Source organism: Hevea brasiliensis, chromosome 14 (assembly GCF_030052815.1).
Source record: "Hevea brasiliensis isolate MT/VB/25A 57/8 chromosome 14, ASM3005281v1, whole genome shotgun sequence".
NCBI lineage: Eukaryota > Viridiplantae > Streptophyta > Magnoliopsida > Malpighiales > Euphorbiaceae > Hevea > Hevea brasiliensis.
Genome location: NC_079506.1, coordinates 10,397,430 through 10,409,932, shown reverse-complemented (window position 1 = coordinate 10,409,932; position 12,503 = coordinate 10,397,430). Strand labels below are relative to the sequence as shown.

At 34.6% G+C, this 12,503-nt stretch overlaps 2 protein-coding genes across 4 annotated transcripts; both read left to right on the top strand.

The window, feature by feature from the left end:
* LOC110649210 (disease resistance protein RPV1) lies at positions 1–5,310 on the top strand. 2 transcript variants are annotated; one of them, XR_009142946.1, is made up of 6 exons: positions 1–842; positions 1,108–2,194; positions 2,306–2,599; positions 2,702–3,964; positions 4,403–4,623; positions 4,774–5,310. XR_009142946.1 is itself a non-coding variant. In XM_058133258.1 (5 exons), exons 1-4 carry the CDS (start codon positions 364–366, stop codon positions 3,944–3,946), a joined length of 3,105 nt encoding a protein of 1,034 aa, XP_057989241.1. In that variant the 5' UTR covers positions 1–363; the 3' UTR covers positions 3,947–3,964; positions 4,403–5,310. The 2 variants fall into 2 exon arrangements, 1 of the variants encoding a protein (XP_057989241.1); XM_058133258.1 differs by having other exon boundaries at positions 4,403–5,310.
* Positions 5,311–6,528: 1,218 nt separating this feature from the next.
* On the top strand, positions 6,529–8,438 carry LOC110673382 (uncharacterized). 2 transcript variants are annotated; one of them, XM_021836506.2, is made up of 4 exons: positions 6,529–6,966; positions 7,088–7,249; positions 7,421–7,585; positions 7,694–8,438. In XM_021836506.2, the coding sequence occupies exons 2-4, from the start codon at positions 7,100–7,102 to the stop codon at positions 8,162–8,164; spliced, it is 786 nt and encodes a 261-aa protein (XP_021692198.2). In that variant the 5' UTR covers positions 6,529–6,966; positions 7,088–7,099; the 3' UTR covers positions 8,165–8,438. The 2 variants fall into 2 exon arrangements, with proteins under 2 accessions (XP_021692198.2, XP_021692199.2); XM_021836507.2 differs by having other exon boundaries at positions 6,531–6,966; positions 7,421–7,567.
* The last annotated feature ends 4,065 nt before the right edge of the window (positions 8,439–12,503 follow it).

The window sequence follows — 12,503 nt, the reverse complement described above, 5'->3', positions numbered from 1 at the left end:
GTTGCCTTCCACATTAAGCTTTGGTTTATTAATGCCGGCCATTGAAAATGATTTCTTATTTTTTTGCTTTATCTGTACATAAATAATTTTGTTCCACGACTTTGTTCTGCTTTGGATTTACTTTGAATACTAATTAATTGATTTCTTCCTAGGGGTTCCGTCGTGGAAGCCGAGGTATGGTTTTTCTACTCATCTTCTTTCCTTTTTCCCCTTAGTTTCTAAATCTGATGTTCTTAAATTTTCTTGTCTCAGAGTCGTTTACCACAAACTCACAAAATATACATATCTGGGATTTTGCTCTCGTTATTAATTGCCTTGTTCAAACTCAGGTTTGCACAAGAGCCTTCTTTCATCACACTCATCATGGCTTCAACTTCTTCATCAACCCTTCCCTGCAAATATGATGTTTTTATTAGTTTTAGAGGCAAAGATACCCGTTATAATATTCTCTCCCATCTCTCTAAAGCCTTAGAGGACAAACAAATCAATGTCTTTACGGATGAAGAGCTTCGTAAAGGAAAAGAGATCTCACCAGAGCTCTTGAAAATAATCAGAGAATCAAGCATCTCAATAATCATTTTCTCTGAAAATTATGCTGATTCTCCATGGTGCTTGGATGAGCTTGTTGAGATACGTAAATGCAAGGAAGAATCAGGACAAATAGTCCTACCAGTTTTTTACCATGTAGATCCAACTGACGTTCAAGAGCTGACAGGGAATTTTGGAAAGGCATTTGATATTGCTGAGCGTGGAGAACGAGGCAGTTTACAGAAGGTGGGCAAATGGAGGCGTGCTTTGATGGAAATAAGCAACTTATCAGGATGGGATTCGCAGAATATCAAGTAAGTTAATTATCTTTTTAATTACTCTTTAGTGTATTTTTTCTAAGTTCCATTCTAAGGAAAGAGCATCAAAATATAGAAACTTATATAATAGAGTACACTAATCTTAATATAGAGCACTGATCCAAATATAAGCAGCACTAATATGAAAATAGATATTTTTTACCTCATTCTAAGATCAAAACATATTAATTATGTGTTACTATTTACTTAGAAGTGTGAGTCTATCTTTATTTATTAGTGTTTGTTGTTCATATGTGACTAGGTATGAATCCACATTAATTGAGGAAATCGTCAATGATGTTTTGAAGAAAATTATTCATATGTCTTCAAGTGATAATTCTTATGATCGCAGCTTGGTTGGAATCGAATTACGTGTGAAAAAAGTGGAACAATTGTTAAATGATAAAACAATTGTAGGAATTTGGGGGATGGGAGGCATTGGCAAAACAACTATTGCACAAGAAGTATTTCGTCGAAATAGGAGTAAATTCGACGCTCATTGCTTTGTAGAAAATGTTAGGGAAACAATGATAAAGCAATCACCAAATGATGTACGAGACAAAATCATTCGGCAATTATTAAGAGAAAAAAAATTACTTGAAGACACATTGTTTTGGGGTCCTTTTATTAGGAGAATGCTCAAGAGTAAGAAGATATTCATTGTTTTTGATGATGTAGATGATGCAAATCATTTAAAAAATTTAGTAGGAGAGTGTGATTTGTGCGGTGTGGAAAATAGAATCATTGTAACTAGCAGAGATCAGCAAGTACTTAAAAATTTTGGTCCAAAGGAAAGCATATGTGAGGTTGAGAAATTAACTTATCCTGAAGATTTGGAACTCTTTAGCTTGCATGCCTTCAAGCAAAATCATCCAAAGGAAGGATATATAGAGCTATCAAAGAAGGCAATAACATATGCTGGTGGCAATCCATTAGCTCTTAAAGTTTTGGGATCTCATTTATTTGATATGGGGATAGAAGAATGGCAAAGCGAATTGGAAAAATTGAAAGGCCAATCTCTTAAGAAAATTCAAGATGTTTTAAAAATAAGTTATGATGGGTTAGAAAAAAATGAAAAGGAAATATTTCTTCATATTGCATGTTTCTTCAAATGGCACAATAAAGATGAAGTTGAGGGAATATTAGAAGCATGTGGTTTGTTTCCCAAAAGTGCAATAACTCGTCTAATTAACAAATCTCTTATAAATATTTCGTGCAATGTGGTCGATATGCATGACTTGATAGAGAAAATGGGTAAGGATATTGTTAGTGAGGAGTGCAAACAGCTTGGACGACGCAGCAGATTGTGGAATTATAAAGATGTTCATCATGTATTGACAACAAATACGGTAAGACCAAATTAATCAATAAAGCTTCTTTCATTTTTTTATTTGAAATTTATAAGAATTGTAGCTCTCAAGACGAAATCATTAATAATCATTTTGCTGTTATTTTATTAGGGAACTGAAAATGTTGAAAGCATATTACTTGACATGCGTGGGACGGATAGTTTGGAGCTAAGTTCCACCGCGTTGATGATGAAGATGTGCAATCTTAGATTCTTCAAAGTCATCTCTAATTACAATGGACGAGTGCTCCTTCCTCACTACTTTGAATTTCCTTCACAAGAGCTAAGATGTCTTTACTGGCATTATTATCCTTTGACTTCTTTGCCATCAAATTTTTGCCCGAAGAATCTTGTAGTACTTGACTTGCAAAGAAGTAACTTAATAGAACTTTGGAATGGAGATCAGGTACAGCTTGTTGTGTTCCATCCTAATTATAAATTTAAGCTATATATTTTGTAAAGTGAATTTGTATCTTCTAATTTATTGATATTTTCTATTTCATTACAGCCACTTGGAAATTTGAAAATAATACGGCTCAGCGACTCTAAGGACCTGATCAGGATTCCAGACTTGTCTAGTACTGCCCCAAATCTTGAGCTTTTGGATTTGAGTGAATGTGAAAGTTTGGTTGAGATTCCCTCATCTTTCCAAAATCTGAGCAAGTTAACTGAACTAAATCTATTTAGGTGCTATAATGTCAGATATTGTCCAGAGATTCCTTGTAATATAGGGACTGTATTGTTAAGTGAAAGTGGAATAGAACATCTGCCCTCATCAATTGAGCATTTGACTCAACTTTTCAGATTGTCCTTGCATCAGTGTACAAGACTCGTGAGTATTCCAAACAGCATTGGCGAGTTGAAATGTCTTAAAGAATTTGCTCTCAATGGATGCTCAAATTTAACAAGTCTTCCAGAAAGCATGAAACAACTATCGAAGTTGAAATGGCTTGATTTAAGAGGTTGCAAGAGACTTAAATGTTTACCAGAGCTTCCATCATGCTTAGAAGTCTTAGATGCATCAGAATGCACCTCTTTGGAATCTGCATCAACTTCTTTCCTTTTCATAGAACATGAGGATGAAAATGAAGAAGCAGATGAAAGTGAAGATGAAGATCATTTTAAAGATTGCAAACGTCTTTTCTTTGGTAAATGCGTCAATTTGGATAAGAAAGTGATGGAGGATGTTTTTGAAGCGCATATGTTGCATCAGGAAGTGAGTTTATATATGGCAGGAGGTGAAGTGCCAGAAAGGATGAGATATAAGAATAGAAGGGGATCCTGGCTTTCATTCAGACTTGACCTTCGTCACTTAATTGCCTTCTCTTTCTGCGCCGTTATTTCCACAAGTAATTATTTTGATCTTTGGACGCCCATGAAATGTAGAGTGGATTTCATAGACGAATCTGGACATACGCGGAGCCAAAATTTCATTTTCTATAAATCTAAGGATCAGCAGTACATGTTTAAGTATCCATCAGAACACGTGTTGCTTTGGTTCAGTTATCACAGTTTCATCTATGTTAATAAAGAGTGTTTCGTTGAGGCCTCACTTCACTTCTCTACTGACGATGACGAGGGGATAATTAAGTGTGGGGTGCATCCTATATATATGTGCGATAGTCTTAGAAGAAATAAAAAGAGAAGGAGAAATGAAGAGCATCCCCAGCAGCATCAGGATGACGAGGAACACCAACCACCTCTTCAAAGAAAGAAGAGGAGGCTTCTTCACTCACCTTCACTACAGGTGTAACTAATTTTTTATTTGCTGGTACGTTTTAGCATTCTTAGTTGCTTTACTCTTACAAATACTTGCAATCTTTTGCGGCTTTATCATCACCTTATTATTTGTTTCTTAACTACTCCAAGCTTAGACATTAAACAACCTGCTACTCCACATTTTATTTATTAAACCTCTCAATCTTCCAATCACTATGTTCACATGTAACATGGAGCAGGGTTGAACCTGAGAATTGATAAGCCATTGGTCTAATACCAACATGTAATATGGAGTAAAGGTGTTTAAATGTCCAGAATTAGGAAGAAATTTCTGATTATATCATAATAATTTGGAACCATATTATGCAAGTGAAGATAGCTAGCTAGCATCTTGTTCAATTCCAAACACTTTAGGATAATGGCTGAACTCATCAACAGAATACACCATCTGATACAGATACAAGGTACTGATTATCATTTCTAATTGCAGGAGAAGTGGAAAAGTGTAACTTCCCGCTCTTCATTTTCAGGAGCAGGAATGTTCCGGATCGTGTCCAAAGAGCTAAAATCATTGGCTTGGAATGGCTTCGGTTTGTGAGTAAAAGTGTCTCAAGGCGGGTGACAAAATCATTTGACAAGCTGATTAGAGCTGAGACAATAATAATGGGAGTTGGAATGGATCTCTGTTGCATGACAATGATGGCCCTCTCTGTAAGTTCAAAAGACGGTGTTAATTTTTACAACTTTTGGTTTGCAGAATACATTTATTCATCGCAAGCATTTCAGCAAATTCAGTTGGTTATATTTTTTGTCAAATTAAACTGGTTTTATTCACCATATAATGTCATCTCTATTTTCTAGATATTTGTTGATGGTTTTTCACTAGATAAAGATCAAACTGGGGAGGACAGCAAAACCCGGTCTTCTCTTGCTTCCCCAGCACCACTTTCATCTGATGCTGATCATTTCAGCAACTTGGATATTTGCTACTGCCAACTTCATTGTTGAGCTCTCCGCAATAGTTTTTGGGCAGCTTTTCTCAGAGCATTGCTTTGTTTTGTGATTTGGTTTAAGGTTCAGAAGGAACGAGCTATTTGGCGGTGTAATGGCACAATAATGTCTTGGTTTATTATCCTACTCAAAGCGGCACTCTTCTTAGCTCTTTCATAGACATTTGTTGGATTGGTTTGTGCACTTTGTCAATGCACTCTACAAATGATTATTGTTTGTTCCTTAGGAATGGTAATAATCCAATCAAAATATCCATTTGGGCTGGCATCTTTGCATCTTTGTTTGTTGTGTTATAAGTTGTGTGGAGAATTCAAACATGATGTTAATGAGCAAGATACTTCTTAATTAGATCCAAACAAGAATGCATACACAATAAGAACTTGTCAAGTCTTCTGCTTTGACCATTTCTTGATTATGATATGAAGTATGCTATATTGAAGTTGATGACCGCTCAATTCAGACTTTTATTTATACATATACAAGCAAACGGGTCGGCAGTATGCATATATATATATATATACATTATGCAAACCTTAACAATTTCGAAATATTGAGGAATTTTATATATAAACAAAATGCCATGTATAATTATAATTGTAGTTAATAATGTTAATACGAATGAAGTAAAAAAATCCTATTAAATTAACATATAAAAGCTAAAAAGAAGAATAAAACTTGATTAAATGAGAGTGACAAATTTTATTAAATTTTGGATCAATTATATTTTGTAGCTCAAATTAAGGAATATCTAATCAACCTCTGATTCTATTTTTAGGAACTTATAATTCTTTGTTTGTCACTACACATAAAATTGATTAAAAATAAGAAATATAAATCTTTGAGCGATATAAATATTGTTAAAATAAACTTATTTTATGTGAAAAATTTATTAAATACTTATTTTTTTAGAATTTGTTTTGACTTATAATGATTATCTTTAAAATACAAGTTCCTTTAAAAATCTGTTATTGTTTTGATAAACTCATTCATGATTTATTCTGTATCATAAAAAAGTGAGAGGTTAATTCAATAAAAATTAATACTCTTTTATCATATTTCCTTCTACGCGATGGTGTGAAGTTGTCTCCTTTCTTCTTGAGCAATTGTTGCACTCATTTCATACAGGCATTTCAGGGTGATTTTGCATCCATTTTGCTCTTATATTTTAGTATATTTTATATTTTTAGCTTTATTTAGTTAAATTGTTAATTTTAGTTAATTTATATTTGATTTTTATAATTTTGTTATTTTTAGTAGGTTTTGTGGTAAATTGTAGGTCAATGAATGTATTAGGAGTTGATTTGAAGAAATTTAGAGCTCTTAAGCATAGAGAAAAGTTGAAGAAATCAAACCTTAAAAAATTAAGTTGGTCGAAATTTGCTTGAGATTTTATTTATGATGTTGCTTAGTGTATGTCATACTGTTTAACCTAAAGCTTGGAGCAAGTTGCAGGTCAAACATATCTTAATTCCAGCATATTCAGAGTTTCCTGCGAGATTTGCTTGGGGTCCTCCTTATGATCTTGTTTAGGGTAGATCGAAGTTTTATAAAATGCAAATTTTAAGTTTCTTCTGTTAAATAACATCTTTTTACTATGTTACCTTTTTTAACATAACACATTCTTTTCACTAATCAAGGGAGGAGATCACACATAATATACTTAAAAATTAAAATACAAACAATCAATACAACTCTAAGCTAAGACGACAGATTTAACATCAAGAACAGAAAAAACTTGGCCTAATACACGATGCAGGGAGCGGCTGAAGATCATTTGTATGTGATTAAGTAGGACAGATTAAACTCATTTATCTTTAAAGAGGAGGGAGCTGCACCTAAAATCAAGAGGGATATGACATCAAATGGAATATTTGTTGGTTCTATTTTTAATTTTCATATTGATCTCACATTCCAAGTTAAGCTTTGTGTTTAACAAAATGTATTTCTGTATTTAGAGCCTATGATCGAACATCTATCAAATTCAAGGGTGTTGAAGCTGACATCAATTTTAGCTTAAGTGATTCTGAGACGGATCTGGTGCAGGTAGGATAAGTGGGAAGAAGATAATAGAAGTAAATTCAATTGGAAGAAGTGAGGATATAGTGATAGAAATAAATTCAATGTGTTTCAAATTTTGGGAGTAATTGGGTACTTTTTTTTTAAGATCAATGTGCAGATGAAGAATTTGAGCAAGGAAGAGCACACATTCCGCAGACCAAGAACTCGTTTCTCAAGAGAGAGCCCCTTTGGCAATAGCCACAGGGAAAGTGAAGAGCATATCCAGCCCAACTCAGGCTCTTACGATGTGGACAGCAGGGATTCAAGGGTATTTGATCTAAAAAAAAAAATTGATATTTCTTTTTGAATGGTTTTATTTTCTTATACTACTTCAAAATTTTTCATTTTGTTTTAATTTCATTGTAAGTTTTATGTTAATCTTTTCTTTTATAAAATCTCTATATTCTAAATATTTGTTGGTGGCCCTTCTCTGGATAAGGGTCAAACTGAGGACAATGAAATCCAGTCTTGTCTTGCTTCCCCACCACCTCATACACCTGAGACTGATCATTTCGGCTGCATGGATGTTGAACATGGCAATGGCATTTGCAGGACATGCTGCAGAACACAGAATTTGAAAAGGAAGGTCAAAGTTGAAATCAAAGTATCATATTTAATTTCAAGTTAATTAAGAACTATACTTTCTTGCATGTTTGCTAATTTCTCTCCAATCTTTTAACACTCTTTGATTGTTTCTTTTCCTTCTATAAAGGCTCTCGAGTGGATGTTTGCTATTGCCAACTTCATTGTTGAGCTCTTGTCAATAGTTTTCGAGCAGCTTTCCTCCCAGCATTACTCTCTTTTTCTGCCAGTATGCGTGGGGATGTCTTTCCTAGCTCTGTTTATTTGCACCTTCGAGCTTGCGTATAAGGCTCAGAAAGAACGAGCTACTTGGCGGTGGTGTGGCACAATACCTTGGTTTTATTATCCTTCTCAAAGCGGCATTCGTCTTGGTTCTGTCATGGACATTGCTGCATTGGTTTGTGCATTTGGTCAATGCATTCTCACAATAGTTGGTTATTGTTTGTTCCTTAGGAACGGTAATAACCCAATCAAAATATCCATTTGGGCTAGCGTCTTTGCCTCTTGTCAGTTGTGTTCCAAGTTCTGTGGAGAATTCAAACATGAAGTTCATGGGCAAGACACTTTACCTGTGCTCAATGCACCAAGCCTGTGTCACTGATCTATAGTCCCGCCATGTGCTACGCTTATCATCGCCGCGTTCAACATCAGGAGTGACTTCTTTTGATGAGCAGCTGTACCAGTTGCATCTTAACCTGGAAAACTCGATGTTTTTCATTTGAGGTATCTCGTGTTAGTCAGTGTTTATTTGGAATTATGCCTAATGCAGTATTCTGTTTGAAGCTGCTAAGACACAGAGTACTCAGTAATAGAAATTACTTGTATTATCCAGTATTCTCTTTGAACCAATAATATAAATTTCATTTTCACTTGTATTTTGATGCTGCTTGGGTTCAGTCCAAAGCTTAGTGGATGATTTCTTTGTGATTTCTGCTGATCCTCATTGCCCTCGGGTTGTTGGTCCACCTTGCACTAGTTCCTGGCAGCCTCCTCATCAATTGGATTGGATCAAAATGAAACTATGCTGCTTGTTTAAATACTCCTGGGCAAATTGGTTTCAGTGTAGTGTATAGAAATGAGGCTGGTGAGGTTCTGGCATGTCCATCTAAATGTGTTGTTGGAGAATGGTTGCCGGAAATTGCTGAAGCTATGTCTATTGCTGCTGTGGCAGAGCCACAACCCAAATAGAAAACAGAGGAAAGGGCAGAGAAAATAGAAGAAAGGGGAGAAAAAAGGAAGAAGATTAGAGAAAGAAGAGAGAGAGAGAAGAGAAATAGAGAGAGAGTGAATTGTTGTATTATTGATAGGATGATCTCTAATCCAAGATTTATATAATATTTGTACTTGGTAATACATTGAGTTTATTCTCTACATTTAGTTACAGTAACAAATGGTAACTGCAGTAACAACTAATCAAATAACTCCTGAACTGTTCCCTCTTACTCTTGACTTGAGCTTCTCCTTCTTCCTGAGTCACTGTCACAAAATTGCCTTCTGTCTTCGGTTAGCTGTGGATCTGAGCTTCTCACATCTTGTCGTGGAATTTGATTGTAAGTCCACAATTGATAAGTTACAAGCTGGTACGTTCTCCTTGACGGCTTGGGAGTTGCTTTGCATGACTCTGTTTCTCGAGCTTCTTATCTTGCAGGACGTTCTTGGTCATATGCTCCCAGAGATTGCAATTTAACGTCTCATATTTTGGCCAAATTCTGCGGTCTGTAGGTGAGGAGAGGAAATTTTTATTGACTAATCTTCTGTTTTTGCTCTCATCATGATCATAAAAAGGCAAAGAATGCACATTTTTTTTAATTGGTTAAGAACACACGCACACGTATGAACAGGGAAGGCACACACTTTTGACAAAAGTTAAACCATGATAATTTTGTCAAAAATCACTAATAGTTTAAGTGGGATGATTCCCCACGATTTCAAATCCTTGTAGTTATTCACAATTTTGATTCAATTCTTATAGTTTATGTAATTTTAATTTGATTATAACTCAATCCAAGCCAGGAAATTTCGTTTTTATGATGCCATTAATCATATTCTCTTTTTTTATACATCATTAACCATATTCTTCGAACTTGATAAAGTAGATTTCCCTTGAAATCCTTAACATCTTCATTGGCAATATATTTTAAAATTTTCTGGTTGTGAAATTTCTCTTTCTGCCTTATTAAATTAAGGCTAATGAGATTTGTAAGTCCTCCACGGCCGCGTAGAGTTGGTGGCAATTAATTGTTTTATTAAGAGACTAAATGCAAATACCAAGTCCATTTAAATAATGTAAAGTTTACTTCTAAACTCTCCAAATATGAAATATCATGTTCTGCCAAATATGATGTTTTTATTAGTTTTAGAGGCAAAGATACCCGTTATAATATTCTCTCCCATCTCTCTAAAGCCTTAGAGGACAAACAAATCAATGCCTTAACGGATGAAGAGCTTCGTAAAGGAAAAGAGATCTCACCAGAGCTCTTGAAAATAATCAGAGAATCAAGCATCTCAATAGTCATTTTCTCTGAAAATTATGCTGATTCTCCATGGTGCTTGGATGAGCTTGTTGAGATACGTAAATGCAAGGATGAATCAGGACAAATAGTCCTACCAGTTTTTTACCATGTAGATCCAACTGACGTTCAAGAGCTGACAGGGAATTTTGGAAAGGCATTTGATATTGCTGAGCGTGGAGAACGAGGCAGTTTACAGAAGGTGGGCAAATGGAGGCGTGCTTTGATGGAAGTAAGCAACTTATCAGGATGGGATTCGCAGAATATCAAGTAAGTTAATTATCTTTTTAATTACTCTTTAGTGTATTTTTTCAAAGTTCCATTCTAAGGAAAGAGCATCAAAATATAGAAACTTATATAATAGAGTACACTAATCTTAATATAGAGCACTGATCCAAATATAAGCAGCACTAATATGAAAATAGATATTTTTTACCTCATTCTAAAATCAAAACATATTAATTATGTGTTACTATTTACTTAGAAGTGTGAGTCTATCTTTATTTATTAGTGTTTGTTGTTCATATGTGACTAGGTATGAATCCAAATTAATTGAGGAAATCGTCAATGATGTTTTGAAGAAAATTATTCATATGTCTTCAAGTGATAATTTTTATGATCGCAGCTTGGTTGGAATCGAATCACGTGTGAAAAAAGTGGAACAATTGTTAAATGATAAAACAATTGTAGGAATTTGGGGGATGGGAGGCACCGGCAAAACAACTATTGCACAAGAAGTATTTTGTCGAAATAGGAGTAAATTCGATGCTCATTGCTTTGTAGAAAATGTTAGGGAAACAATGATAAAGCAATCACCAAATGATGTACGAGACAAAATCATTCGGCAATTATTAAGAGGAAAAAAATTACTTGAAGACACATTGTTTTGGGGTTCTTTTATTAGGAGAATGGTCAAGAGTAAGAAGATATTCATTGTTTTTGATGACATAGATGATGCAAATGACTTGAAAAATTTAGTAGGAGAGTGTGATTTGTGCGGTGTGGAAAATAGAATCATTGTAACTAGCAGAGATCAACAAGTACTTAAAAATTTTGTTCCAAAGGAAAGCATATGTGAGGTTGAGAAATTAACTTATCCTGAAGGTTTGGAACTCTTTAGCATGCATGCCTTCAATCAAAATCATCCAAAGGAAGGATATATGGAGCTATCACAGAAGGCAATAACCTATGCTGATGGCAATCCATTAGCTCTTAAAGTTTTGGGATCTCATTTATTTGATATGGCGATAGAAGAATGGCAAAGCGAATTGGAAAAATTGAAAGGCCAATCTCTTAAGAAAATTCAAGATGTTTTAAGAATAAGTTATGATGGGTTAGAGAAAAATGAAAAGGAAATATTTCTTCATATTGCATATTTCTTCAAATGGCACGATAAAGATGACGTTGAGGGAATATTAGAAGCATGTGGTTTGTTTCCCAAAAGTGCAATAACTCGTCTAATTAACAAATCTCTCATAAATATTTTAAAGAATGTGGTCGATATGCTTGACTTGATAGAGAAAATGGGTAAGGATATTGTTAGTGAGGAGTGCAAACAGCTTGGACGACGCAGCAGATTGTGGAATTATAAAGATGTTCATCATGTATTGACAACAAATATGGTAAGACTAAATTAATCAATAAAGCTTCTTTCATTTTTTCATTTGAATTTTGCAGTAATTGTGGCTCTCAAGACGAAATCATTAATAATCATTTTGCTGTTATTTTATTAGGGAACTGAAAATGTTGAAAGCATATTACTTGACATGGGTAAGAAGGACAGTTTGGAGCTAAGTTCCACCGCGTTGATGAAGATGTGCAATCTTAGATTCCTCAAAGTCATCTCTAATTACAATGGACAAGTGCTCCTTCCTAACAACTTTGAATTTCCTTCACAAGAGCTAAGATATCTTTACTGGGGTGATTATCCTTTGACTTCTTTGCCATCAAATTTTTGCCCAAAGAATCTTGTAGTACTTGACTTGCAAAGAAGTAACTTAATACAGCTTGTTGTGTTCCATCCTAATTATAAATTTAAGCTATATATTTTGTAAAGTGAATTTTGTATCTTCTAAGTTATTGATATTTTCTATTTTATTACAGCCACTTGGAAATTTGAAATTCATGTATCTCAGCTCCTCTACGGGCCTGATCAGGATTCCAGACTTGTCAAATACTGCCCCAAATCTTGAGCTTTTACATTTGGGAAAATGTGAAAGTTTGGTTGAGATTCCCTCGTCTTTTCAAAATCTTAGCAAGTTTACATAACTAGATCTACGTTGGTGCTATAATGTCCGATATTGTCCAGAGATGCCTTGTAATATAAGGACTCTAAAGTTAGATGGAACTGGAATAGAACATCTGCCCTCATCAATTGAGCATCTGTCTCAACTTGTCAAATTGTCCTTGCATCAGTGTACAAGACTCGTG

Excerpts from the sequence above, each read along its gene's own strand:
- LOC110649210 (XM_058133258.1), top strand. The coding sequence starts at position 364 with ATGGCTTCAACTTCTTCATCAACCCTTCCCTGCAAATATGATGTTTTT. Across the intron at positions 843-1,107 it reads TGGGATTCGCAGAATATCAA|GTATGAATCCACATTAATTG; the intron begins GTAAGTTAATTA and ends ATATGTGACTAG. Across the intron at positions 2,600-2,701 it reads AACTTTGGAATGGAGATCAG|CCACTTGGAAATTTGAAAAT; the intron begins GTACAGCTTGTT and ends ATTTCATTACAG.
- LOC110673382 (XM_021836506.2), top strand. The coding sequence starts at position 7,100 with ATGAAGAATTTGAGCAAGGAAGAGCACACATTCCGCAGACCAAGAACT. Across the intron at positions 7,250-7,420 it reads TGGACAGCAGGGATTCAAGG|GGTCAAACTGAGGACAATGA; the intron begins GTATTTGATCTA and ends TCTCTGGATAAG. Across the intron at positions 7,586-7,693 it reads AGGTCAAAGTTGAAATCAAA|GCTCTCGAGTGGATGTTTGC; the intron begins GTATCATATTTA and ends CCTTCTATAAAG.